Here is a 25,470-nt window from a genome sequence, read left to right as displayed (position 1 = left end):
AATTTTTATTTTCAATTGTGTCATTGAAATCAACGACTTAAATTGAATCTCGAATTTGGACTTTTTTTATCTTTGATTGAACTTCCAGACTTATATAACATTCATACTTATTCTAAACACCCATCCTTCTTCTAAACATTCCTTTTTCTTTCAAAAACTTAGTTTTTCATCAAATAACTTCAAGTTCTTCTTTCTTTAACATTTGAAGTCTACTTGTTAAAATTTCTTCCATAAGGTATGTAAAGGATACTACATAAACTATGTGATCTTTGTATTTCTAACATTTCATGTAATGTCTTGTATTTCCAACATTTTCATGCTATTTTATTTGAAATGTTTTATTTCTTTTACTTTGTAGATTAGATAACATACATGGAGGATGTACGTGGAAAGTCTATAGTTGTACAAGAGTCGAATGATGATTTAGAGGTAGAAGAAGATTTTGATGGAAGCGAAAAACACGTGGATAGTTCAGAGATTAGTTCAGAGGATTTAAGAACGACCCTCCAATATGGAACACAATACGATGATCCCGACGAAGTGTACGAAAAATTTAGAAAGTATGGGGCTATAATGGGATTCTCAATCCGGAGGCGAAGTAGTAAAAGAAATGTTGAAGGAGTTGTTGCATACATTGCTTTCACTTGTGGTCAAGAAGGAAACAGACCTAGCAAAACTGCAAATGTCTTGAGACCTAGAGCAAAGTGTCATACAAATTGTAAAGTTTTGATCAGAATAACTCTTGGCGCAGATAGGAAATGGAGTATTACTAAATCAGAGCTTGAACATAACCATGTTCTTAGTCCTACCCAATCTAGATTCTTCAAATGCAATCGAGTCATTAATCCTTCCGATAGAAGAAAATTAGAATTACACGAAAGAGCGGGAATTCGAACAAATAAGAGTTTCGTGTGATTGTTGAAGAGGCACATGGGTATGGAAATTTACCTATCACAAAAAGAGATGCACGAAACTAGTAGATGCTCTTAGGCGAACCCGTCTTGGGAAAGGTGATGTTGTTACACTACAAAGTTATTTTTTGAAGATGCAGTCGGAAAATAACGATTTCTTCTATCGTATGGACCATGATGAACATGGTCATCTGGAAAGAGTGTTTTGGGCAAATGCAAGGAGCAGGAAATGTTGCAAAGAATTTGGAAATGTGATCACATTCGATACGACTTATCTAACTAACAAGTATGACATGCCTTTTGCTCCATTTGTTGGAGTTAATCATCATGGTCAAACAATCTTACTTGGTTGTGGTCTAATCTCACATTAGGATATCAAATCATTTGAATGGTGGCTTACTTGCATGCATGACTGTCATCCTATAGGAATAATCACCGACCAAGACGCAGAAATGAAAGTTGCCATTGCAAAAGTGTTTCCTAAAACTAGGCATAGATTGTGCTTATGGCATATTCTCAAAAAGTTGTCTGAAAAATTAGGTAGTAATAAAAATTATGAGGCTATTAATCAGACAATATACGAATTGGTATATGATTCACAGTACGAAGTTGATTTTGAGCAAGGTTGGGTTGAAATGATTCAAAAGTATGATTTGCATCAACATAGGTGGCTTTATGAAATTTATGAGTTAAGACATAGTTGGGTCCAAGTATACCTTAAGAATTCTTTTTGGACCGGTATGTCAAGTACACAAAGAAATGAAGGTGTAAATGCATTTTTTGATGGTTATGTGCATCATAAAACATCTTTGCACCAATTTGTTGAGAAATACGGTCGTGCAGCAAGAGACAAAGCAGAAAATGAAGCATTAGCTAACTTTAAATCATACTCACAGATGATTCCGTGTGTGACAAGATTTCGGATGGAGAAACAAGCTCAAGCAGTCTACACTAATAAGAAATTCCAACAGTTCCAACAAGAATTAACTTCGTTGTTATATCTTTTTCTAGGGGGAGTTCGTCAGTTACACCAGTATGTAGAATATGACATACTAGATCAGGTTTTGATTGGAGAAAAATATCGTAAAACAGTGACATTCACTGTTTCATTTAGTCAACCGCAACAGGCAATATCATGTAGTTGTTGTATGTTCGAATTTAAAGGTATACTATGTAGACATGCTATGTATGTGATGGTAAACAACAATAGTTGTGATCTCCTTCCGGATATGTATATTCTACGTCGATGGAGAAAAGATGTGAAGAGAGCACGCACAAAGATGCGTGTTGGCGGTGAAGATTGGGGTGTAAGTCTTGATCTTATTCGTTATGATCAACTATGTAGGTCATTTGAAGAACTGGCTGACTTATCTTGTGACGACGATAACCGATGTCAAAGGTATATTAAATGGTGTGAAAAAGAGAAGAAATCAATATCTATTTATAGGCCTCGTGGTGATCCAACTCCTTTGAGTGTTAATGTTAATGCTAATCCTAATGATGATGAAGTCACATTGCGTGATCCACAACGCAATACCTGTAAGGGTAGGCCTAAGTCTACAAGGTTAAAATCTACACGGTTCAATTCCGAAGCGTCAAAAAAGAAAGATTCGGTAATGTTTTTCTAATCGAATATTTTTCGGTTATTTATTTTGAAGTTCATAAGATGTAACTCTATAACATATTTTTTTTGTAGAATCTTGGTGGTCCATCTGAGATGCCAGCTACTTAAGAAAGCATTGATGCATCATCAACTCAAGGGAACAACTATTTTAATCAAACATACGGACAATATACTCATTTTGATCCATATGGAAGTGTGAGTGTTTCTTTATTATATCAACACATAGATGATAATCTTTAACATCTTCATAAGTTAATGTAACACAATTGCCTTTTATTATAATAGGTTGGAACACAATATGGAATGTATCCGTCACCGAATTTCAACTTTGGAGAGCTCTTACAACAAGTCGATCAGAGGAATTATAGTTCAGATGAAAGTTGAAGTTTACTACATGTTATTTTCATGTTAGTTAATTTAGTTTACTGTTATGTTCTAGAACTTGAGAATTTGGTCATTTAACTTAATGAAATTTGACTTCTTTTCATAAGACATTAAGTTTATTTTCAAGCAATTAGACAATATGACTTAAAACATAAAAAATAAAACATAAAACATGTCAATGTTTTTAATCCATAAAATAAAGACAAATACAATCTAACATGAATTAATTTTTCTTTTCCATAGACACAACAACCTTCGTAACTGATGTTGTGATTTTTACGGATTTCTTCTCGACAATTCGAGTCAATTTTTCAAACATGTTTTCGAGCTCTGCCACTTCCGGCGATGACGTGTTTCCTTCTCCTACTTCAATCTTCTTATCCGAATCAAATGACTCACTTTTGTCCCACACGAAATACTTACATTCCCGCACCGAACAATTAAAAAATAGACGTCCATTATTTGGACCATCTTTGACAACTCGTAACCAACGAATTATACCTTCTCCGCATTTGGGACATTTTTTTTATCGGACATTGGATGAAGTTGTGTCCGGCTTCTCTACAGCTATAGCACATCCCATCGTTATACCCACTCTGGCTACATATTCAAATAAAAGATAAAAATGGATCAAATCTACAAAATTTGCAATCTACAATTGCAAATTATTTACAGAGTTATTATGACATTTAAAAGACCCATATTAAATATTTTTGTCCAAATTAGCTTCTAAAATATATTCTATAGATTAAACACAAAATATGGAGATTTGAATTTGACAAAAAAGGTAAAAATCTCAAAAAAAATTGATAAATAGGCTAGGGATGAACTTGTATATGAATTTGGTGTGGACATAAATGGACTAGGGATGAACTTGAATTTGACTAAAAAACTCTAAAGATCATTATGAAACATACCTTTTAGAGTGAAATAAGAATCAAGCCAAACAGATAAATTTGTCTTTAATTTTCTTCTATGATCAAGCAAGAACTAAGAAATGTTAGAGCAAATGTCCCTGGAACTAGAGAGAGATAGATACTTTTTTTATTGTTTGTGGAAAAAATAGAGGGAGGGTTGAGACAATATAAAGACCAACTCAAACAGTAGAAAGTAGAGATAGAAAAGTAAATTTGGTGTGGGTCAGTGCACAAGGTTTTTTTTTTCTCAAACTGTTGAAAATAAATTTGGTGGGGGACAGTGCACATGGGTTTTTATATTTTTTTAGGATAATGTGCACGTGGGTTTGCATTGAAAGAAGAGATTTCTTCTTGGTTGGCATTAATTGAAACGAATTGAAATTTGAAGTAACGGAGCGTTGCCGTTCGTTTCTTTATTTCCCCTCAATGGACACCTAGGCAATGGAGTACCCTTGGGGGTACACTTAATACGGGTCTTTTATCATTTTCGCTATTGAAAAACCTTCTCCAATGCAACACTCAAGAGAAACTCTAAAAGCTTATATTTTAGTGTAAAATTAATTGATTTGCATATATGGCACTTAAAGATCCTCAAGAGGACACTCTAAATTTAGAGTGTCTTCTTAAGGATCTCTAAAATAACTACCGCCACGTCATTTTAGAGATTCAAGTTAAGTGTTGCCTTGGAGATGAATTTTGAAGAGAAACCCTAAAAATTCCTATGTGGCACTCTAAGATTTATAATTTGTGTCTTACATTGGAGATGCTCTAAGTATGATACAAGTACACCTCCCACTTTTGTGCACCGTTCAATAGGAGGAGGATTAATTTTTCTGAATCACTGCTTTGTGATGGGCCTAGAAAGTTTCCTAAATAGGTCACCACCCGCAAGTATACGGGCGTCAAGTGATAATTCCGGTAAGACCGGTTCGTTCCTCAGAGACTAAGTGAAACCTATTCTAAGACTTGGAAGTAAGACGGTTTTTGTTTTTGAAAATTTGGTTTTGGTGATAAAATAATAAAACGAATAAAATAATAAGACAAATAATGAAAGTGAACAGATCAATGGGGAGAGGACCTAGAATTTGGAATCCGCCTTAAACATTTGAAAATAATATCACCGCCTTCCTATCATGATTCTCTAACCTTATAACTCAACGTTTAGAAAATCAACATTATCTAAACATCGGAGAATCAAACATTTTAAACAAATATACCCGAAATGAACTATGCTAAATTTAAACCATAAATAATCATATCCCAACTATCGCCTATCAAATGTCAAGCATAAACCATCAAAGGAATCTATTCCTAAGCATGACATATCAAGCTATAAGCATAAACGATGAAGTTGCTATTATCATTTTATGGAATCAACTAAAGCTTAGTTAAATATTAGCACATCTAAATGAGAATCATGAAGATAAAAGAAATAAACCATTTACTCATGCTTTAAGCTTCATCTTCACTCTAGGTGAGGATTTAGTTGTTAGAAAATTGAATTCAAATACACAAATAAGGGGGATAGAGATAGAGATTAATTAGAGGCTTGAAACGTGTACTAGGTACACTTTCCTTAAAGCAATATTTGCCCCCTCTCATCGAGATTACTTGAAGGTTACTAGACAAATTGCTTCCCAAGATATGACAAGCCTTTGTGAAACTACACCAAGTAACTTGTGGAGATTTCACTTAAGGAGCATTAGAACATTATGAGGATGGCAAAGGTTTTCCGACATTGTTTCTATATGTTGTTTCATCAACTTATAGTTTGTTTAGAGAAAACTTTATTTATAGAAAACGAAGAGACATTTTTCAAGAAGAAAATCTTTTCACAAAAAGAGATATCTCTCCATATAATTTATCAAAAGATATAACTATTAAACATAAATTTCAAATTCAAATATTATAAAAATTAATTTCTGATTTTATAAAATAGTTTACTTAATAACTTGTCCAAAATTCCAACATTAGTTACTCAAATTTTTCATAATCATAAAATATTTGCTCATTAAAAATCAAATGTAAGAGTAAAAAAGATCACTGAATAAGTAGTTATTGTTCCTCGATGACGAATGAGATGGATTGTTAATGATGAGTTTCTCTCTCACAAAGAAAACTCAATAATACAAATGAATTCTTTATCCTTCTCTGTCTTTACAAATATCCTCCCTTTCTCTCTTTGTTCACTTTCTTTTCTCTCTCACAAAGAAAAGAAGGAGATGAAGAACAAATGATGAAATGAAGATGAAATATGATGAACAATCTCTTATAATCCTCTCTTTCTCTCTACACAGTTCTCTTTGTTAATGGAAGAAAAGAAAAGTCTCTCACAAACCCTCTCTATCTTCTCTAAACAATATGCTCAGTTTCTATGACCTCTCTCTACAAATCTCTCTCTCTCTCTCTCTGCAAACTTCTCTCACTAAAATGAAACAGAAGAAGGAGATGAGGAATTATGCTCTCTGTTTTTCTCTATCTCTCTCTAAAAATCTAACATCTAAGCTCCGAGAGTGAGAAGAAGAACATAAACCTTTCTTCAATTCCAATGGAGCTCTCTATTAGTTGCTGTCCCAAGATGAGATAATCCTCTACTGTGTTTTCTGAATATATAGGAGAAGAAGAGCAATAAACTCAGAAATATTTTGCTCTATGTCCATCTCTTTTAAAAATATCTTCAATTTTCTTTGTCTAACAGTCAGAGATTTTTTAGATTTCCAATTCTCTTTCTATAACTCATTGAAAATTCCTGATTTTTGTCTCTAAATCTTCTAACAAAATCACCCAAATAATCTTCTCAGCCCAAATATCTCCTCAAACAAATTTCAATTTCCAGCCAGAGTTCTTTCTCTCTATCTCTACTGTCAATTATAAGAGAGAAGCAGAAGATAAGAGAAAACCAATTCCTAATCAAATATCCTCACTATCAATCTCTGTCTCTATACTATTAAGAGAAATATCAGTTCTGTTTTTAGAAGAGGATAAGAGTAAGAGAACAAAATCTTGTAACTTCCTTCCTCCAGTCCAAATCTTTCTCTAATGTTCCTGTTAAAATATTCAGCCATATCTCTACTTCAATCAACCAAGAAAGAGACTTATATCAATGAAGATAAGAGAAATCTCTTCACCATTCCTTTCCTTTATTTATCTTAGAAAATATCTTCCCAAATCTCTATCAATTTCTGTAAATTCCAGCTCTTCCTTCCATTTTGATGCTAATATCTTTCTCTTTAATTTCTAAAGAATCAGGAAAGATTTCTAAGAATTTGGCTAAATTGGCCATTCCCTCCAAATCACGTTTGAATTGCTTCATAATAGGCAATAAAGTTGGTAAGTGCTGATCCTTTGATACTGGGAAACTTTGTTGTAGCTGGGTTTATCAAGAAAAGTTGAGGAGACCATCTAATTCTTGTTATTCCGTGCGCCCGCGATTGTGTCCGTCGGATCCGCTCGGGAGCATTGAAACTCTAACGTGTGAAGCACCAAATCAAGAGTCAAAAGAAATCCCGAGTGCCATCCAATGTTTCCCAACAGTGTACCACACACTCATCCATGCCATAGATCTACTTCCATCTTGTGCGCCAAGTGTCACTGACCAATCTATGTTGACTTTTATTCAACCGATTTTGACACAAACTTTGACATGCTCTAGTTTTTTCCTCCGAACTCCGATTCAACTTCTGTCTTCGCCTATGGATTCCTCTTGGACTCTATTTTTCAACCGGGTACTAAAATTTCCAGAACATACAAATTTTCAGAATGACCAAAATACCCTCAAGTGTGTCTTTCTCCCGATTTTATTCGTTTTCCGCATTCAACTCTGTAAAAGACACCTCGACAAAAGAAACGCACAATTCATCAGAGTAACTGCTCGAATTGGACTAACTAACCTAAATTAAGAGATCAGATGAGGCATTTTCATGACTCATCACCTTGGCAAAAAAGATAAAATTATATCTTAGTTCTATTAGCCACGTAAAACATACGGTATATAAGGATGTACACGAAAGTGTTCTTTAAACATTTTTCTAGTTAACTATGGGACGGGGGTCCCTTCGAAAATGAGGAATTGTGGCCGAACTTGTCAAGAGCCGACAATTTTCCTCAAAATCATCTACAGAAACATCCAAGGCTCTTGGAAAGAAAAATTTGTCAAAGACTCAGTTTTCGTGGTACTCTTGTTAAATTTGTTTTTGTTCTAATACTACTGTTTAAAATAGTATGCCAATACTTTTTTAAACTACAATAAATTTGACAATATTTACAACGAATGATCTATATTTTTGGTACAAAAAATCCACGTTGATCGTTTAATTAATTTCTCTGCGACTAGAGTAGTATCGTGGTAGTTTAGGTAACGGACATACAATTGTTACTCTTCTTTTGATTAAACTAGAGATATCAAAATAGTATAATTTGTTGGAAAAATATTGTTGTTACGAGTTTGAAATGGAAAAATCAAAAATACAATGTTGTACACGAAAAGTAAAAAGCTTGATAAATCGATTCTTTTAGACAGTAATTCGCCCCCTTCTTGTATAAACTACGAGTACACAACGGGTATGGAATTATGCTTTCAGGGTACAGTGAATTCTTTACAACTATCTGGGTTTAAAGTATGCATGTCTTGACAAAAGATCGAGAACATTCTAAAAAATTTACTGATTATGCCGATAGAGACCGACTTCGAATTCGACAAAGAACTTGTAGCATTATCCCAAGAATTCACCCTTGATTATGAAATAGAAAATGCAAGAGAGACCGAGAGAAAGAGTTTCATTAGATTCCTGGATGGTTTATTGTCACTTAATTTATATTAAGTGAAAGATATGGATGCATCTCATCCCATGGGATGCATCCATTTGATGCAACAGACAGTAATTTGAATGGACATTGCACCCATTCAATTTCTTGACGAGATGGACAACTACCATCTTCCCTCCAAAAAAGCATCCTTCAAATGCCATATTAAACCATTGAAAATTTTCAACAATCCTTCACCATTTTAAAAATTTAAATATATGTAATAAAAATCGAGACATACGAGACAAAGTAGAAATAAAACAAAATAATTTTGCCATTATCACAAAAACTTGTACATACATGATAGATATCTTATGGATTTGAACCTTCACTTGGTGCAAACAATTCAAAGCTTTATCAGAATGATATGTTAACGTATCTTGAAGCAAGAAAAAAAAACTCAAAGCTTTATCAGAATGCTATGGTGAACGTATCTTTAACCAAGAATCATTTAGTGATGAAACCGCAGTCGTTGCACATACTTGTTTCGGTGGGAAAAAGTATTCATACTTTGCACATTAATGGCCATGTGCACTATCATTTTCACGAATCTTCTTAGGAAAACGGTTTTATTTTCCTAGGAAACGGCCTGTCTCCATAGTCACTTAGGTAAGTCCACTTGAGGTGTTTCCACGAGGCACCACTTAAAATTAGGACTTATTAAGGATTTATTATCGATCCTTTGCCTTGCAGAAAAACAATACTAGCTCAGAAGTGGGATATGATATCTTATATCTTGGAAGCAATTGCAAGTTTGGCTGAATCAAGAGTTGCGTCAAAGGATATGATATTTGATTCTAAGGTAAAAAACAATTGAACCTGTTCCCGGATTACCATTTTGAAATGTGTCATATTGTTCATTGACTTTGATTATCATTTCGTTTAGTTATTATGATGGTAAGTGTTTGTTTATTTATTTTAGCTGCTTCATAATCAATTTGATTCTAATTTTTTGTTAAAATTTGTTTTCTGTTTTGTTTTTAATATGAGATTTACGTGTAATCGATTGACCCTTTCTTACTATTCATTTTATTTACGATCCGTTCTCATCTCTCTCTCTCTCTCTCTCTCTCATATTATATAAGGGGTTTGTGGAAAAATGGATCAAGTATTAGCTTCTTATGAAATACGGAGATGATTAAAGATAGGTTGCTTGAGTAAATCAAAATTCATATACAATTGTAATTTGTTAAAGTTGTCACTTATTGCAACTTTGAGCTTTCTTCGTCCAGGTCAGATATCTTCATGGATTTCATATATCAATATGCAAAACTTGATCAAGGGTTTGAATCTTATTTCTATATGTTACTTTGAGAAAAGAACATAATCTTGGTTTAGATTCATTTATTATCATCTACTTTTATGTTAAGCACGAGTGATTTTTTGTAATTGATGTGTTTTTATTGTAGATTTTAGAGGGAGAAAGTTGAAGCTTCAAGGAGTAGGGAGACATACCACGTTGCAATTAGTGATCATTTTAATTAGTTCTTGGCAATCATGTTATTTTGTTCTTTTGATTCATTATTATCAATTTTCATGTTAAACATAAGTGATTTTTTTGTATAAATCTTACTATAGTTTTCATCAAACAAGAAAGTTAGGATTAGGGAAAGTATCCACAAGGTTCCGATGAACTCCTTTGAACATATTTTTTATCGTGGTTTTCCTAAGTATATACAAAGGAAGTATTCATATGATAGTGCTTCAACATACAAAACATAAATAGTTTTTTTATATGTTCGTTTAATGTGTAATATTTTTATTATTCATTTGCATTTGATTTGATTTTCGTAAATTTTGATTTTTATGTTTCCCACATTTTTTTTGGTTCTTCTAATGTATTTTTGGATTTCTTAAATTTTCATTTTAAGACCATATGGTATTTTAGTCCTAAAATAAATCCAAACCTAATCTTTTTAGTGTTCACTGTTTTTTTTTTTTTTTGATGAAAGTTTTTAGTGTTTACTTAGTACATATGTTCAGATATGTTAATGTTCCATCACAGAGTACTATATATGGATCCCAAATAGTAATAAATCCAAATAGCCCGGTAACACCACTACTATATATGGATCCCAACTACTTATAATCATCTTTGCGTTGTATTTTAGACTCATGTTTCTCTTTGTAGTAACAAGGAAGAGAGACAATTCGATCTCTATTGAGTAGTTTGTTATGTAGTTTCAAAAAAAAAGTAGTTTGTTATGTTAATGAATTGTTATTACAATGTTGAGGGGCGAGTGTCGTAAAATACTATCAAATCTTTTCTTCAGTCATTATAAAAGGGAAATATGTCTGAATCTCTGTCCATTCTAACCATACTTCTTCAAAAATAAATTTGTTCTTGATTTATTACACTGGTGTAAGATCATAACACATTTAGAGTTTGTCGTGAATGTTGAGTTTGTTTAGTGAAGAAACAAACATCTCCAATGAATAGCATCAACAAAAAACATGTGTAAACCAGTGAGCAAATAAAATGGGATGGAGAAAGTATATCCTAGGTAGGTGGCTGAGTAAGGACTTCATAACCGGTGAATGTTATTTTTTTTTGTTGAAAGTATATTTTTCATTAAGATTTTGAATTTATATTATGCACGCATACAAACACTTTACGTAAAGTGTTAATAGAATTTTCCGTGCCCTATGGGCACGGGTTATACCTAGTCTATTACGAACCAGATTGACAATGTGTTTGAGAAGCTAGACAATGATACACGTGATTGGAAACTATGTTCAATTCTCGTTTCGGACATTCTTGAAAGTATCAGTGTAGAAGACTACTTTGGAGACAGTGGGGAGATCTTCTATGAGGATGTGAGGGGACGTATGGATGAACTGAAGCAGCTCAATGATGATTCTGGTAAAGTTGTCAAAGGCTTGGAGGCTATACATTCTTTCAACCTATTTATATCAAGGAGCATGCAAAATGGGATGATGGCCAGGGAGTTGTCGCAGAGAGAGAATGCTGATGGTGGATGGAATGTTATTGGTATATGATCCATCTAATAGTGTGTGTTTTTCGTTCATGTTTAAGTGATCTTTCATGTTTAAGTGATCCTTTTTACTATTACTAGGGTATAACCTGTGCGGACAGTTTATCCTATATATTGAGTGAAATTGTTTAAGTCATCGATGCTCCATTATCTCTCTAACTCCACATCTGTTTATCTTTGTCATCAACCCATCTCAGAACCACCACCATCACGACAACCATTCATGAAACATTAAATTCAATGCATGTGATCACAAATAACCCTTTAACGGGTGTTGTCCGGTTGGGCATGTCTCATTTAAGGGCATGTTTCTTATTTGCCTGTAGTCAGGCGGGTGTTGACGGATAGGGGGACTGCAAATCTGTCCTACAAATAGCTATTGTCCCAAATACCTGTCATTCTTTTCGCAAAATGACAGGTATTTGGGACGTAGATAATTTTGTTAATCACCAATAGGACGTAGATAATTTTGCAACCACAACACTGTTATTTAAACACTCAACCCTTGTGTCTGAAAATGTGGTGGATTGCATACTAATTTCGCTTTGCTATCCTAGGTTATCTTTTTTATATAGATTTGTCATATTATAAAGCCCTAAGTTTCTGGTCGATTAATCATTTGAATTTGTCAATATCTAAGCAATAGCTATGAAAATCCATCTTGTATTCATCTTCAACAATGCAGTAAAATTGGAACATGAAATAATGGGAAAAAAAAAATTCATCTTCGAAACATGAAAAAAATATGTAGGACTAATATACAGTCAAGTGCCTAATGAGAACATGTGTGTGTACCCCTTCTGGAAGGGCCCGTTATTCTAAGGCCCAAAATATGAGGGATAATAGAAAAGAGGCCCGATCTTAAATATTAATGAGAAAAAAACCAATCTGTAAAATTACTTCCTTACCCATTGATAAACAAAATACCCAAAAATCCTTCATCAAATTCCCGCCCAAATCAGAAGGGTTATAATTTTCAAAATCCTCTCTTTCTTACCAATAATAACACAAACCTTTCCATCTTTCATTCTCTCTCTGCATTTCTCAAAAAACATTCACACATTTTCTCTCTCTACATTTCTCCAAAGAAGCTCAAACCTATTTTTTTTCTCTCAAAATTTGTAGCAAAAACTAGAGGAATCATGCATCTATTAGAAGCAGTTAGGGTTTCAGTTACAAAGCAACACTTGATGGGTCCAATCTTGAAAAAACTAGGGTTGTGTCTCTTCCTTGCTTCTACCATTTGGAAAGGATCTTTAGGTGATCGATCGATGTGTTTATCTCAATCTCCATCTTCTTTAATCCTCATCTCCATCTTTCTTAATCTTCATCTTCTTCTTTAATCTTCATCATCATACAATCATAAGTTTTTTTTATAGTGTTTTAGAAAAAAAAAAAAAATTCGGATCTAGAGATTTTAATCTCCATTGATGAGGTATTTCTTGATGTTTCTTTATTTAATGATGTGCAATCTTCTTATAAGATTTTTGAGCTTTACTTCTACGTTCTATAATTTCTTTAACAATGTGAAATCCATTATACAGTTTTTTGTTCTAAGAAACCAAAAAGTACAAAGTTAGATCTATTTTTCGGTTTCTCTCTCTAGAAATTACGTTTTAGCAGATGTTGATTTTTAACAGACAAATTTTCAGGTGTTTTAAGCATTTTAGAATATGTTGTTCGTTAAGGGGTTTTGTTTCAAACATTTAGGAGTTTGTTGATGATTTTTTGGGGTTTTACTTGGTAAAAAGCTATTGTTCTTCGCTAAGCATTTTGGGAGGTTTTTTGGAGACATTTACAGTTATGTTGAAGACATTTGGGATTCTGTTTCAAACATTTAGGGTTTTGTTGTTGATTTTTGGGTGTTTTACTTGGTAAAAAAGCTTTTGTTCTTCGTTAAGCATTTTAGGGGTTTTGGGAAAAATTTAAAGTTAAGTTGAAGACATTTTGGGTTATGTTTCAAACATTTAGGGGTTTGTTGATGATTTTTTGTTGTTTTACTTGGTACAAAAGTGATTGTTCTTCGTTAAGCATTTTTTGTTGTTCAAAATACCGACACTTCTTCAATAATGAGAACACTTTCTCTTTTGTTAGAAGCATACTTATCAATTGTTTAATCTATATTTTTGCTCTTCATATTCGGGATTCATTCTGAATGAGAATGTCTTTGACATTTTTTGCTAATTCTAAACATTTTTAGAAATGCTGATAACGTTCTTTTAATGTCTCGAGCATTTTCCAATATTCCTACTGCATATAATCATTTGTTCATTCCGCTTGCAGAATTTTCATCTATGGAACCGGATAGAGTACATGTTACTTCTTAAAATAATGATAAGAAAAGCTAGTTTGTGAATCATGTCAAACCCAATTGTAATTGTCATTCTTCCGTATGTCTCCAACATGAATTAGAATATTTGCATATGTTGCTTATTTGTCTTAGAAACTCTTCTTTTTGTCTATGAATTTTATATATTGTTCCAAACATTCTAACTCATGTTGTATAGTGAATGGATCCTTACATGGCTAACTCTTATTTTGTAAATTTCATATTCATCCAAAAGAGTGTCAAACAATGTAAAAACGCACCTGAAGAATGTTCATAACATTATTGATTGTTTCTTCATATTTTGTTTAATTCTTGAGACAAACTGTTTATTGTCTCTGCATCTCATATATTTTGAAGAACAAATTTTTTGTTATCTTAATCATAAAATGTTATGAACATGTCCAACATCGTAGGTGACATTCTTGAAAATGTCCAGAATAAAATCGCAAATGTTTAAATCAGAACCCACTATGTTTTCAACATAACTTTAAATGTTTCAAAAAAAAACCCCAAAATGTTAAACGAATGACAAAAGTTTTTTTACTAAGTAAAACTCTAAACAATCATCAACATTCCCATGAATGTCTGAAACATAACCCAAAATGTCTTCAACATATTTTTAAATGTTTTCAAAAACCCTCCAAAATGCTAAACTAAGAACAAAGACTTATTTACTCAGTAAAACACCCAAAATTCATCAACAAACCAATGAATGTCTGGGACAAAACCCAAAATAACTACAACAAACCCGTAAATATTTGAAACAGAACCCAAAATGTCTTTAACATAACTATAAATGTTTTCAAAACCACCCAAAATGCTAAACGAAGACAAAAGTTTTTTTTACCAAGTAAAGCACTTAAAATTCATCAACATTTCCCTGAATGTCTGAAACTGAACACAAAATGTCGTCAACAAAACCATAAATGTTTGAAATAGAACCCCAAATGTCTTCAACATAATTTTAAATTTTTCCTAAAACTCCCAAAATGCTTAACGAAGAACAAAAGTTGTTTTACCAAGTAAAACACCCCAAAATCACCAAACAAAACCCTAAATGTTTGAAACAGAATCCCAATTGGCTTCAACGTAACTGTAAATGTCTCCAAAAATCCCTAAAATGCTTGAAGAAGAACAATAATTGTTTTACCAAGTAAAACACCCAAAAATCATCAACAAACCCCTAAATGTTTGAAACAAAACCCAAAATTTCTTCAACATAACTTTGAATTTTTCCCAAAATCCCCAACATGCTTAACGGAGAACAAAAGTTTTCTTTTACCAAGTACAACACCCCAAAATCACCAACAAAACCCTAAATGTTTGAAACAGAATCTCAAATGTCTTCAACATAACTGTAAATGTCTCCAAAACTCCAAAAATGCTTAACGAAGAACAATAGTTTTTTTACCAAGTAAAACTCCCGAAAATCATCAACAAACCCCTAAATGTTTGAAATAGAACCGCAAATGTTTAAATTAGAACCCAACATGTTCAACATAACTTTAAATGTTTTAAAAAACCCCCAAAATGTTAAACGAATAACAAATTTTTTTTTTACCAAGTAAAACCCTAAACAATCATCAACATTCCCTTGAATGTCTGAAACAGAACCCAAAATATTTTCAACATATTTTTAAATGTTTCCAAAAACCCCCCAAAATGCTAAACTAAGAACAAAGACTTATTTACTCAATAAAACACCCAAAATTCATCAACGAACCCATGATCGTCTGAGACAAAACCCAAAATAACTACAACAAAATCGTAAATATTTGAAATAGAACCCAAAATGTCTTTAACATAACTGTAAATGTTTTCAAAACCACCCAAAATGCTAAACGAAGACAAAAGCTTTTTACCAAGTAAAACACTTAAAAATCATCAACATTTCCTGAATGTCTGAAACAGAATCCAAAATATCGTCAACAAAACCATAAATGTTTAAAACAAAAGCCAAAATGTTTGAAACAAAACCCTAAATGTCTTCAACGTAACTGTAAATGTCTCCAAAAACTCTCAAAATGCTTAACGAAGAACAAAAGATTTTTTACCAAGTAAAACACCCAAAAATTACCAACAATACCCAAAATGTTTGAAACAGAATCCTAAATGTCTTCAACATAACTGTAAATGTCTCCAAAATCCACCAAAATACTTAACGAAGAACAATACCTTTTTTACCAAGTAAAACACTCAAAAATCATCAACAAACCCCTAAATGTTTGAAACAAAACCCCTTAATGAACAACATATTCTAAAATGCTTAAAACACCTGACAATTTGTCTGTTAAACATCAACATCTGCTAAAACGTAATTTCTAGAGAGAGAAATCAAAAAATAGATCTAACTTTGTACTTTTTGGTTTCTTAGAACAAAAAACTGTATAATGGAGTTCACCTTGTTAAAGAAATTATAGAATGTAGAAGTAAAATTCAAAAATCTTATAAGAAGATTGAACATCATTAAATAAAAAAACATCAAGAATTACCTCATTAATGGAGATTAAAATTTCTATATCTGAAATTTAAATTCTTTTTTCTAATGATTAAAGTTTGAAGAAGCTTGAAGACAAAGACTAAGATTTGAGGTGTAAAAATGGAAGACAACTAATGAACAAAATATTGTGATAGAGAGAGAAAGTCAGATGAAAATATGAAGAAGACAACTCAGATCTAGGTCTACTCCACAAAAATAAGAATAAAATGTGATGAAGATGAAGATGATGACCACAATGGGAAAGAAGATGAAGCATGAAGATGACCAAAACCCTTACCAAAACGAACAACAACTTAGGCGAATCTCACGAGCAGCAATTCCGCCGATGAGAGAGAGAGTAGCTAATTTTTTTTTTGGTTTCTGGAAAAGGAGATATTAAGGGAAAGAAATCTTCCTAGAGAGAGAGAGAGAGAGTTATATGAGTAAGTTTGAAAGGAAAAAGAGAATGTTATATAGAAGGGCAAATAGGGTATTATTTAAATATATGGCTTCCTAGAGATGAGTAAATGCGCATTGGGATCCGAATTTGGGTTTGATCTTCCTTTATTTTCTTAAAATTGGGTTTCTTATGAAATATTAAATATTAATGTATGGTGGGGCTAATTTTGTATTTGACCCCATTTTTTGGGCTTTTAAATAAAAAATTCCTTCTGGAATCTAACGCATATGAATTTTTAGGTCCTGAAAGTATGAAAAAATAATAGCTAAGCAAGGTCAACACTAATGGTGTGTTTGGATGGCGGAATCATGAATCCGCGGATTCATCAGTCCTTGGGATTCATGATTCCGCGGATTCATGAATCCAAGTAATATTTTTTGACTTGTTTGGCAACTAAGAATCTTATGATTTATTATTATTTGAGTATTTCTAAACGTCTTTAGAAAAATTATGATTTTTGAAAAAAATAATGATTTTGAAAAAATATAATGATTTTGTAGAAGGAAATATTTTTTTGTTGATTTTAAGTTTGAAATTTAGGTTCATTAATCCAAAATCCTAACAAATCCTAGGGGATAGGGTAGGATTTTGGTCCAATACAAATTTTAGAATTAGGAATCCTTAGGATTCAAGAGTCCTAGGATTCTTGGTAGCCAAACAGACCAAGGATTCATGAATCCTACCAAATTCCACTTTTCATGGGAATCCTACTTAGGAATCCTGCAACCAAACACACCATAAGTTTTACAATGGATTAGTTGTGAACCACTAAATCTCAAAATCTACAAATGTGGAAGAGTAAAACCAGAAAATCCTAACGTTCAAGTTAATTAAGTTAAGATAAGCAGAAACCTAAGCTTAACAATGAAGATCATTAGTAAATTATTTGACCAATGTATACGATAACACAAGCAACAACAACATTCTAAGACGGTTTAGTTGGTTTCCAAATATTTCCAAATTTCAAAAGAGGAGGCAGTTTCCAATTTCATGTAGGCGGTTTAGTTGGCTTCATGTAGGCGGTTTGAAATTGATGATGGCGGTTTGAAGGTTTCCAATTTGGTTCAATTTGGTTCAATTTGGAGACTGTTTAAAGCAATCCCTCCTGCTTATATTATATATAAATAGGGATTGAGTGCTTTGTAATAAACACAACAATCAACATAACTACTCAACAACAACTCTTCTTTAGAGAGAGCTAGAGAGAGAGCAAGTGAGAGAGAAATTTTGTTCATAGTTTTGAGCGGTGTTTAATTTCTCGGTTGTCGAAGATTTAGTATAGAAGGTTAATTTTCTATACGGTACCATCTTGGGACGTACTTGCGGGTTGTGTGAGTCGTCTTCATCTATCCTTCAATAAAGATTTCTTGTTCGCCCGAGGACGTAGGTTTTAAAGCCGAACCTCGTTAAATTCTGTTCGCATATTTGATTTTGGCTTAGCTTTTCGATTAATCTTCATAATTGGATCAATTTCTAGGATAAGTTTGATAGCTTCCGCGACTTTTAGCTCTAACATTTTCTTTAAAGATCATTAACTTTCAGTAATGAAACAAGACTCCCATCCAATTACTAAAGATCGGAGTCTTGAAGAAATTGAAAGTAACCTAAGTGATCCTCGTGAAACGTTAAAGCTGACACACTACAACGAGTAACCTAAGAGATGGATTGAATTACCACAGTGAAAGCCTTTACCAACCAAATTCAACTGCAAAATTACAGATGTTTAAATGAACTTAAACATTTTCTTTCATGATGAATTTTTTATTTTGATGAACTGTTGATTCCTATTAAGTCTGGAATAGATCTCTACTTTTGTAGACTTCCTTCTATCAATCTCTTAATCAATATCTATTTGTTTAAATTTTGACATCAAGGTTTTCCATTTGTGAAAAAGATTGAAACTTTTGCTTTTTTGGATATATATAGGGGTTGTAACTTCCACGCCTGATTCTGGTTCAATTGTTTCGAGAATCAAATACCATGCCGAATTCACTCCATCTTTCTCTGCGGAGCGATTTGATCTCCCTAAAGCTTACTTTGCGACTGCTGAAAGTATTAGGGATGCACTCATTGTAAATTGGAATGCTACTTATGATTACTATGAAAAGATGAACGTGAAACAAGCTTATTACTTATCAATGGAGTATCTACAAGTCTATTTTGTATTTCTGGTTTTGATTCAGACAAATTCATGAGTTATGACAGTTGAAATTCTTTAATTTTAAAATGATTAGAGTTTCGTCATGTCCTGATGAGTATTTCAGGGGAGAGCATTACTCAATGCAGTTGGTAATTTAGAGCTATCTGGTGCATATGCAGAGGCTTTAGCAAGCTTGGACCTAAACTCGAGGATGTGGCTGGGCAGGTTAGATTACTTTATATGGTTTTCCCCCCAAGATTACATAACTCTTAATGTTAGTAATACCTATCTAATTTTGTGCTTATATAAACTCATTTTCAGCATTTCTTGGAAATCGACTAAATACAAAAAAATTACTTTTACTTTAAAAATCTTTTGGCTAGCGAAATTGTTTCGACTCGCTTACGAGAAGATTACTTTTCCTTGTTAGGGTGAACGGTATACTTGGTGGTTTTGGAAGGGGTACAGTATGTGAAGAATCATATAGCTTTGTAAAGGGTACAGATGGCTTTGATCACTGTATACATTTCCCGTTCAGTTATTCAATGATACATATCCTAATTCTACCGGATTTGTGGATTTATAGTTTCCATCTAGAAAACCTGCCTTGGAACAAAAATCTCTTATATAAATTACTGATAAAACATCCATTTGGAGAAGAATGTGGATTTGTATAGCTGAATGAACTAACGCGTTTGTTCTAAAAGAAACCACAGCTTGATACTTTGAACTTCTTTGAGTGATTGGTAATAGGAACCTGATGCTGCACTTGGAAATGGTGGACTAGGGCGGCTTGCATCCTGTTTTCTGGAGTCCCTAGCAACATTGAATTACCCAGCATGGGGTTATGAACTTAGATACAAATATGGCTTGTTCAAACAGAACATAACAAAAGATGGTCAAGAAGAAGTTGCATAAAGCTGGATAGAGGTGATTTTACAGCCTGCTTCCTTCAAAACTTTAGTTGTTTGTTTCATGAAACTGTTAGTATCTTAATTAGTTTACAAGATCTTTTTGTTGAGGTTGATTTTCCTATAAAACAAACTACGATACCCTCGTGCAGATGGGCCATCCTTGGGAAATTGTAAGGAATGATGTTTCATATGCTGTGAAGTTCTACGGGAAGGTTGTTTCAGGTTCAGATGGAAAGAAACACTGGGTTGGAGGGGTTGGAGGAGAAGATATAAAGGCTGTTGCCTATGATGTTCCTGTACCTGGATACAAAACCAAAACAACGATCAACTTTCGTCTATGGTCCACAAAAGTTCCATCAGAAGGCTTCGACTTGCATGCGTTTAACTCTGGGGATCATGTCAAGGCAATTGAGGCCAAAGCAAAATGCTGAAAAGGTTTGTTTTTGTTCTTCTTTGAGTTTGCTAGTATAATTTGAGCTACTGCATGATATCTTCCTATATCTCATCTTCATAGTGTTTAGAAGTTGGGTCCAAGTAGAAGTGTCAAGTTGGCGGGGAAATATGAGTCTGGGCAGCAACCCAGCCTGAGCCCACCCCAAGAAATAGTGGCCTGGCCAGACTCAATATTAAGCAGGTTAGATCTAGGTAGGCCAAAGTGCCAAACAGCCTAATCTAATCGGCACCCTTAGGTTGTGACTTCATCCACAAACGTAAAACTGCATGCTACTTACCGATTGACCAGAAAAAATAAACAGAATGAGACAGAAAACTACCACACACAACATGCGCAGAAAGAAACCGTTAGCACTCGACCTTATGCTTTTTTCTGGACATTGTCAATAGATTTTTTTTTTTTTTATTGGCGAGTCCTCGACAATCTTTGACAGATTTCGTTAGATTTGACAGAAAAAAACCGTTAGTGAAAGTGTAAAGACCAAACAATCCATTTGCTAAACAAACCACGTGTGTCGGAATCCAATTTCCCCCTAGAAAGGGCGCCATCTAGAGAAATGGGAGGCGTTTCTAACGGAATCAAGTTGGGAGAACCAACCCTAGTTAGCAGATCATCTTTCTCTCGACCTCCTCTGTCTCGAAGTAACTAGGGCTCTCTCTCGCTCTCGACAGGGCATTCATCACCAGGTTCAGCTAGGCTTCAAATCCATCATTTTCAACAGCAGGTCCTCTCTCTCTACTCGCTCTCTATAGTTCTGTGAAAACCGATTATTTGATGAAATCTGTAGCGTTCAACCTCTTTTTACTCCATATTTCTAGTGATTTACGCTAAAACATTAATTTCTTCAACTAATTACATAATTCTTGATCATTATGGGTATATATTTGTGAAAATTATAGTGCAATTATCTGTACAATTTCACTTTATGTACTGATTTTAGTGAAATTACCACTTTATGTACTGATTTTAGTACTTTGTTATCTTACCGCCATTAGTTGATGTAATTTTTTTAAATGATTTTGTCGAATGGATGTTAGTTTAATGGTGGGAAATTGGCAAGTAAGAAATGTTCTCAGGACCAAGAAGGAGCTTTGGGATCTTATCCCTAGTGCCATTATCTTGGAGTAGTACTGTCCTGATTAGGCCTTTTTCTCACTTTTTTTTTTGTTTCTTGTTGTCTTTTGGGAGGGGCAGGATTCAAATGATTTAAAAAAAAAGTTTTAATTGTGTTTTCTAATATATTTAACTCATTTTTAACTCATTTTTATAATCATTTTTATATATTTAACTCATATTTAACTCATTTTTAACTCATTTTTAACTCATATTTAACTCATTTTTATAATCATTTTTAACTCATATTTAACTCATATTTAACTCATATTTATAATCATTTTTATAATCATTTTTATAATCATTTTTAACTCATATTTAACTCATATTTAACTCATATTTATAATCATTTTTATAATCATTTTTATAAATCATTTTTATAATCATTTTTAACTCATATTTAATCATTTTTATAATCATTTTTAACTCATTTTATAACCATTTTTATAATCATTTTTATAATCATTTTTAACTCATATTTAACTCATATTTATAATCATTTTTATAATCATTTTTATAATCATTTTTAACTCATATTTAACTCATATTTAACTCATATTTATAATCATTTTTATAATCATTTTTATAAATCATTTTTATAATCATTTTTATAATCATTTTTAACTCATATTTAATCATTTTTATAATCATTTTTAACTCATTTTTATAACCATTTTTATAATCATTTTTATAATCATTTTTAACTCATATTTAACTCATATTTATAATCATTTTTAACTCATATTTAACTCATTTTTAACTCATCTTTAACTCATTTTTAACTCATTTTTAATTGTGTTTTCTAATATATTTAACTCATTTTTAACTCATTTTTATAATCATTTTTATATATTTAACTCATATTTAACTCATTTTTATAATCATTTTTATATATTTAACTCATTTTTAACTCATTTTTATAATCATTTTTTATATTTTTATAATCATTTTTATATATTTAACTCATATTTAACTCATTTTTAACTCATATTTAACTCATATTTAACTCATATTTTTAACTCATATTTAACTCATATTTAACTCATTTTTATAATCATTTTTTATATATTTAACTCATATTTAACTCATTTTTTATATTTTTATAATCATTTTTATATATTTAAGTCATATTTAACTCATTTTTATAATCATTTTTATATATTTAACTCATTTTTATAATCATTTTTATATATTTAACTCATTTTTATAATCAGTTATATTGATATATGATAGATATACTAATAGTATTGTAACAACAATAGATCTGAAAAGTGGGGTCGAGAGATTGCTCAACTCTTTGCTTCATCCAAGTAGGTGGTCCGGAGAAGCAATTGATCTAATCGACAGATTCAGGTAACAAAGACTCTTTCTGTTTGATTTTTTTTATTTTTTTTCTTTCCGATTGTGATTTAATCTTAAATTACTTTTTTCAGATCGTGGTCTATTGAGGTCCAGCTAGCTTTTATGCATAATCCGGTTTTTCCACACAACCGAGAATTTCTCCTTCTTAGACACCCTTTTTTTTATAGCGATCGAAGGACTTTCCAGTTCATCGTGAGAAGTCTCGATTTTCTCGATTTTTTACATAAGTACCATGGAGCATCACCAATCTTATCCGACTTACGTACCCTAAGTAAAAATAAATACAAAAACTGGCAGAATAAATTTACTACTTATGCCTTGAAGATGGCAGCAGAATCGTCACGATTATATGCGAAGAAATCTAAGAAGAAGTTCTATTCTAATGTACACTATCTAATGAAGTTTTATCGCAACTTCACGCTACACTACAATGACGTTATTGAACAGAACCATGTGAGTTTAGTTTTGTTATCTTTATCCATTTTAGTTTTCCTAATAATTTCCAATTTTTAATGTCTAATGTCATCTAATTTCCCTTTTTAAATAGGATATTTTTGGGACCCAACGTGTGAATGTGTCATTTGTTTTGAGGGTGATGCGACAACACCACCCGGATTTGATCATCGATGCTTATAAGGTACTTGAGTCTTGTCATGGTGAATTGCTGGCCACTTGCGTGAGAGACAAAGCATACATTGGAAATTTCTTCATGAGTGAATCTATGCTGTCCTTCGAACAATATTGAAATGGTTCCGGTTAGTCTTTTGTTTACTTTCTAATGATATCAGTCTAGCTTCCTGTCTGATAGGAAGTTTTCTTTTATATATATCTTTTGGTAAGTGTTTAGTAACTTTTGGCTACTTTAGTAACTTCATGACAGAACCTATACTTTCCAGTTTAGTGCATTGCAATTCTTTATAAAAAACGATTTCTTCCTGTTTCATAGATTCCCTCTGCATACTGTTTGAAGATTAGTATTCACTTCCATTTTTAACTCATATTTAACTCATATTTATAATCATTTTTATAATCATTTTTATAATCATTTCTAACTCATATTTAATCATTTTTATAATCATTTTTAACTCATTTTTATAATCATTTTTATAATCATTTTTAACTCATATTTATAATCATTTTTAACTCATATTTAACTCATTTTTAACTCATTTTTAACTCATTTTTAATTGTGTTTTCTAATATATTTAACTCATTTTTAACTCATTTTTATAATCATTTTTATATATTTAACTCATATTTAACTCATTTTTAACTCATATTTAACTCATATTTAACTCATTTTTTATATTTTTATAATCATTTTTATATATTTAACTCATATTTAACTCATTTTTAACTCATTTTTATAATCATTTTTATATATTTAACTCATTTTTATAATCATTTTTATATATTTAACTCATTTTTAACTCATTTTTAAACACGGGACGTAGTGACTTTGATGGTAAATATATTTAACTCATTTTTATAATCAGTTATATTGATATATGATAGATATACTAATAGTATTGTAAAAACAATAGATCTGAAAAGTGGGGTCGAGAGATTGCTCAACTCTTTGCTTCATCCAAGTAGGTGGTCCGGAGAAGCAATTGATCTAATCGACAGATTCAGGTAACAAAGACTCTTTCTGTTTGATTTTTTTTTATTTTTTTCTTTCCGATTGTGATTTAATCTTAAATTACTTTTTTCAGATCGTGGTCTATTGAGGTCCAGCTAGCTTTTATGTATAATCCGGTTTTTCCACACAACCGAGGATTTCTCCTTCTTAGACACCCTTTTTTTTATAGCGATCGCAGGACTTTCCAGTTCATCGTGAGAAGTCTCGATTTTCTCGATTTTTTACATAAGTACCATGGAGCATCACCAATCTTATCCGACTTACTTACCCTAAGTAAAAATAAATACAAAAACTGGCAGAATAAATTTACTACTTATGCCTTGAAGATGGCAGCAGAATCGTCACGATTATATGCGAAGAAATCTAAGAAGAAGTTTTATTCTAATGTACACTATCTAATGAAGTTTTATCGCAACTTCACGCTACACTACAATGACGTTATTGAACAGAACCATGTGAGTTTAGTTTTGTTATCTTTACCATTTTAGTTTTCCTAATAATTTCCAATTTTTAATGTCTAATGTCATCTAATTTCCCTTTTTAAATAGGATATTTTTGGGACCCAACGTGTGAATGTGTCATTTGTTTTGAGGGTGATGCGACAACACCACCCGGATTTGATCATCGATGCTTATAAGGTACTTGAGTCTTGTCATGGTGAATTGCTGGCCACTTGCGTGAGAGACAAAGCATACATTGGAAATTTCTTCATGAGTGAATCTATGCTGTCCTTCGAACAATATTGAAATGATTCCGGTTAGTCTTTTGTTTACTTTCTAATGATGTCAGTCTAGCTTCCTGTCTGATAGGAAGTTTTCTTTTATATATATCTTTTGGTAAGTGTTTAGTAACTTTTGGCTACTTTAGTAACTTCATGACAGAACCTATACTTTCCAGTTTAGTGCATTGCAATTCTTCATAAAAAACGATTTCTTCCTGTTT

The 25,470-nt window shown here is 32.2% G+C and overlaps 2 protein-coding genes, 2 long non-coding RNA genes and 1 pseudogene across 4 annotated transcripts; 4 read left to right on the top strand and 1 right to left on the bottom strand.

The window, feature by feature from the left end:
• The first annotated feature begins 372 nt into the window (after nucleotides 1-372).
• Nucleotides 373-915, top strand: LOC147557968 (protein FAR1-RELATED SEQUENCE 11-like). Its single transcript, XM_086658975.1, has one exon. It carries the CDS (start codon nucleotides 373-375, stop codon nucleotides 913-915), a length of 543 nt encoding a protein of 180 aa, XP_086515101.1.
• A 448-nt stretch (nucleotides 916-1,363) lies between these two features.
• On the top strand, nucleotides 1,364-2,643 carry LOC147557967 (protein FAR1-RELATED SEQUENCE 5-like). The gene is made up of 2 exons (XM_086658974.1): nucleotides 1,364-2,524; nucleotides 2,608-2,643. The coding sequence occupies exons 1-2, from the start codon at nucleotides 1,364-1,366 to the stop codon at nucleotides 2,641-2,643; spliced, it is 1,197 nt and encodes a 398-aa protein (XP_086515100.1).
• A 355-nt stretch (nucleotides 2,644-2,998) lies between these two features.
• Nucleotides 2,999-3,974, bottom strand: LOC147557966 (uncharacterized). Its single transcript, XR_015234227.1, has 2 exons — nucleotides 3,837-3,974; nucleotides 2,999-3,519 (listed from the first exon to the last, which is right to left on the bottom strand). It is a non-coding gene; the product is annotated as an uncharacterized LOC147557966 (long non-coding RNA).
• Nucleotides 3,975-9,374: 5,400 nt separating this feature from the next.
• Nucleotides 9,375-10,254, top strand: LOC147557965 (uncharacterized). Its single transcript, XR_015234226.1, has 2 exons — nucleotides 9,375-9,441; nucleotides 10,049-10,254. It is a non-coding gene; the product is annotated as an uncharacterized LOC147557965 (long non-coding RNA).
• Nucleotides 10,255-11,468: 1,214 nt separating this feature from the next.
• On the top strand, nucleotides 11,469-20,388 carry LOC147557964 (alpha-1,4 glucan phosphorylase L isozyme, chloroplastic/amyloplastic-like; annotated as a pseudogene).
• The last annotated feature ends 5,082 nt before the right edge of the window (nucleotides 20,389-25,470 follow it).

This window comes from Eschscholzia californica, unplaced genomic scaffold (genome assembly GCF_041429995.1).
Source record: "Eschscholzia californica isolate CP2 unplaced genomic scaffold, dmEscCali1.0.p SCAF_2, whole genome shotgun sequence".
Classification (NCBI taxonomy): domain Eukaryota; kingdom Viridiplantae; phylum Streptophyta; class Magnoliopsida; order Ranunculales; family Papaveraceae; genus Eschscholzia; species Eschscholzia californica.
Note: the sequence above shows the minus strand (reverse complement) of the source record. Positions and strands in the feature narration are given on the sequence as shown.

Bases quoted from the DNA above. Each gene is read 5' to 3' on its own strand.
- LOC147557967 (XM_086658974.1), top strand. From the start codon at position 1,364: ATGAAAGTTGCCATTGCAAAAGTGTTTCCTAAAACTAGGCATAGATTG. The intron at 2,525-2,607 runs GTAATGTTTTTC...TTTTTTTTGTAG, and splicing joins CGTCAAAAAAGAAAGATTCG to AATCTTGGTGGTCCATCTGA.
- LOC147557968 (XM_086658975.1), top strand. From the start codon at position 373: ATGGAGGATGTACGTGGAAAGTCTATAGTTGTACAAGAGTCGAATGAT.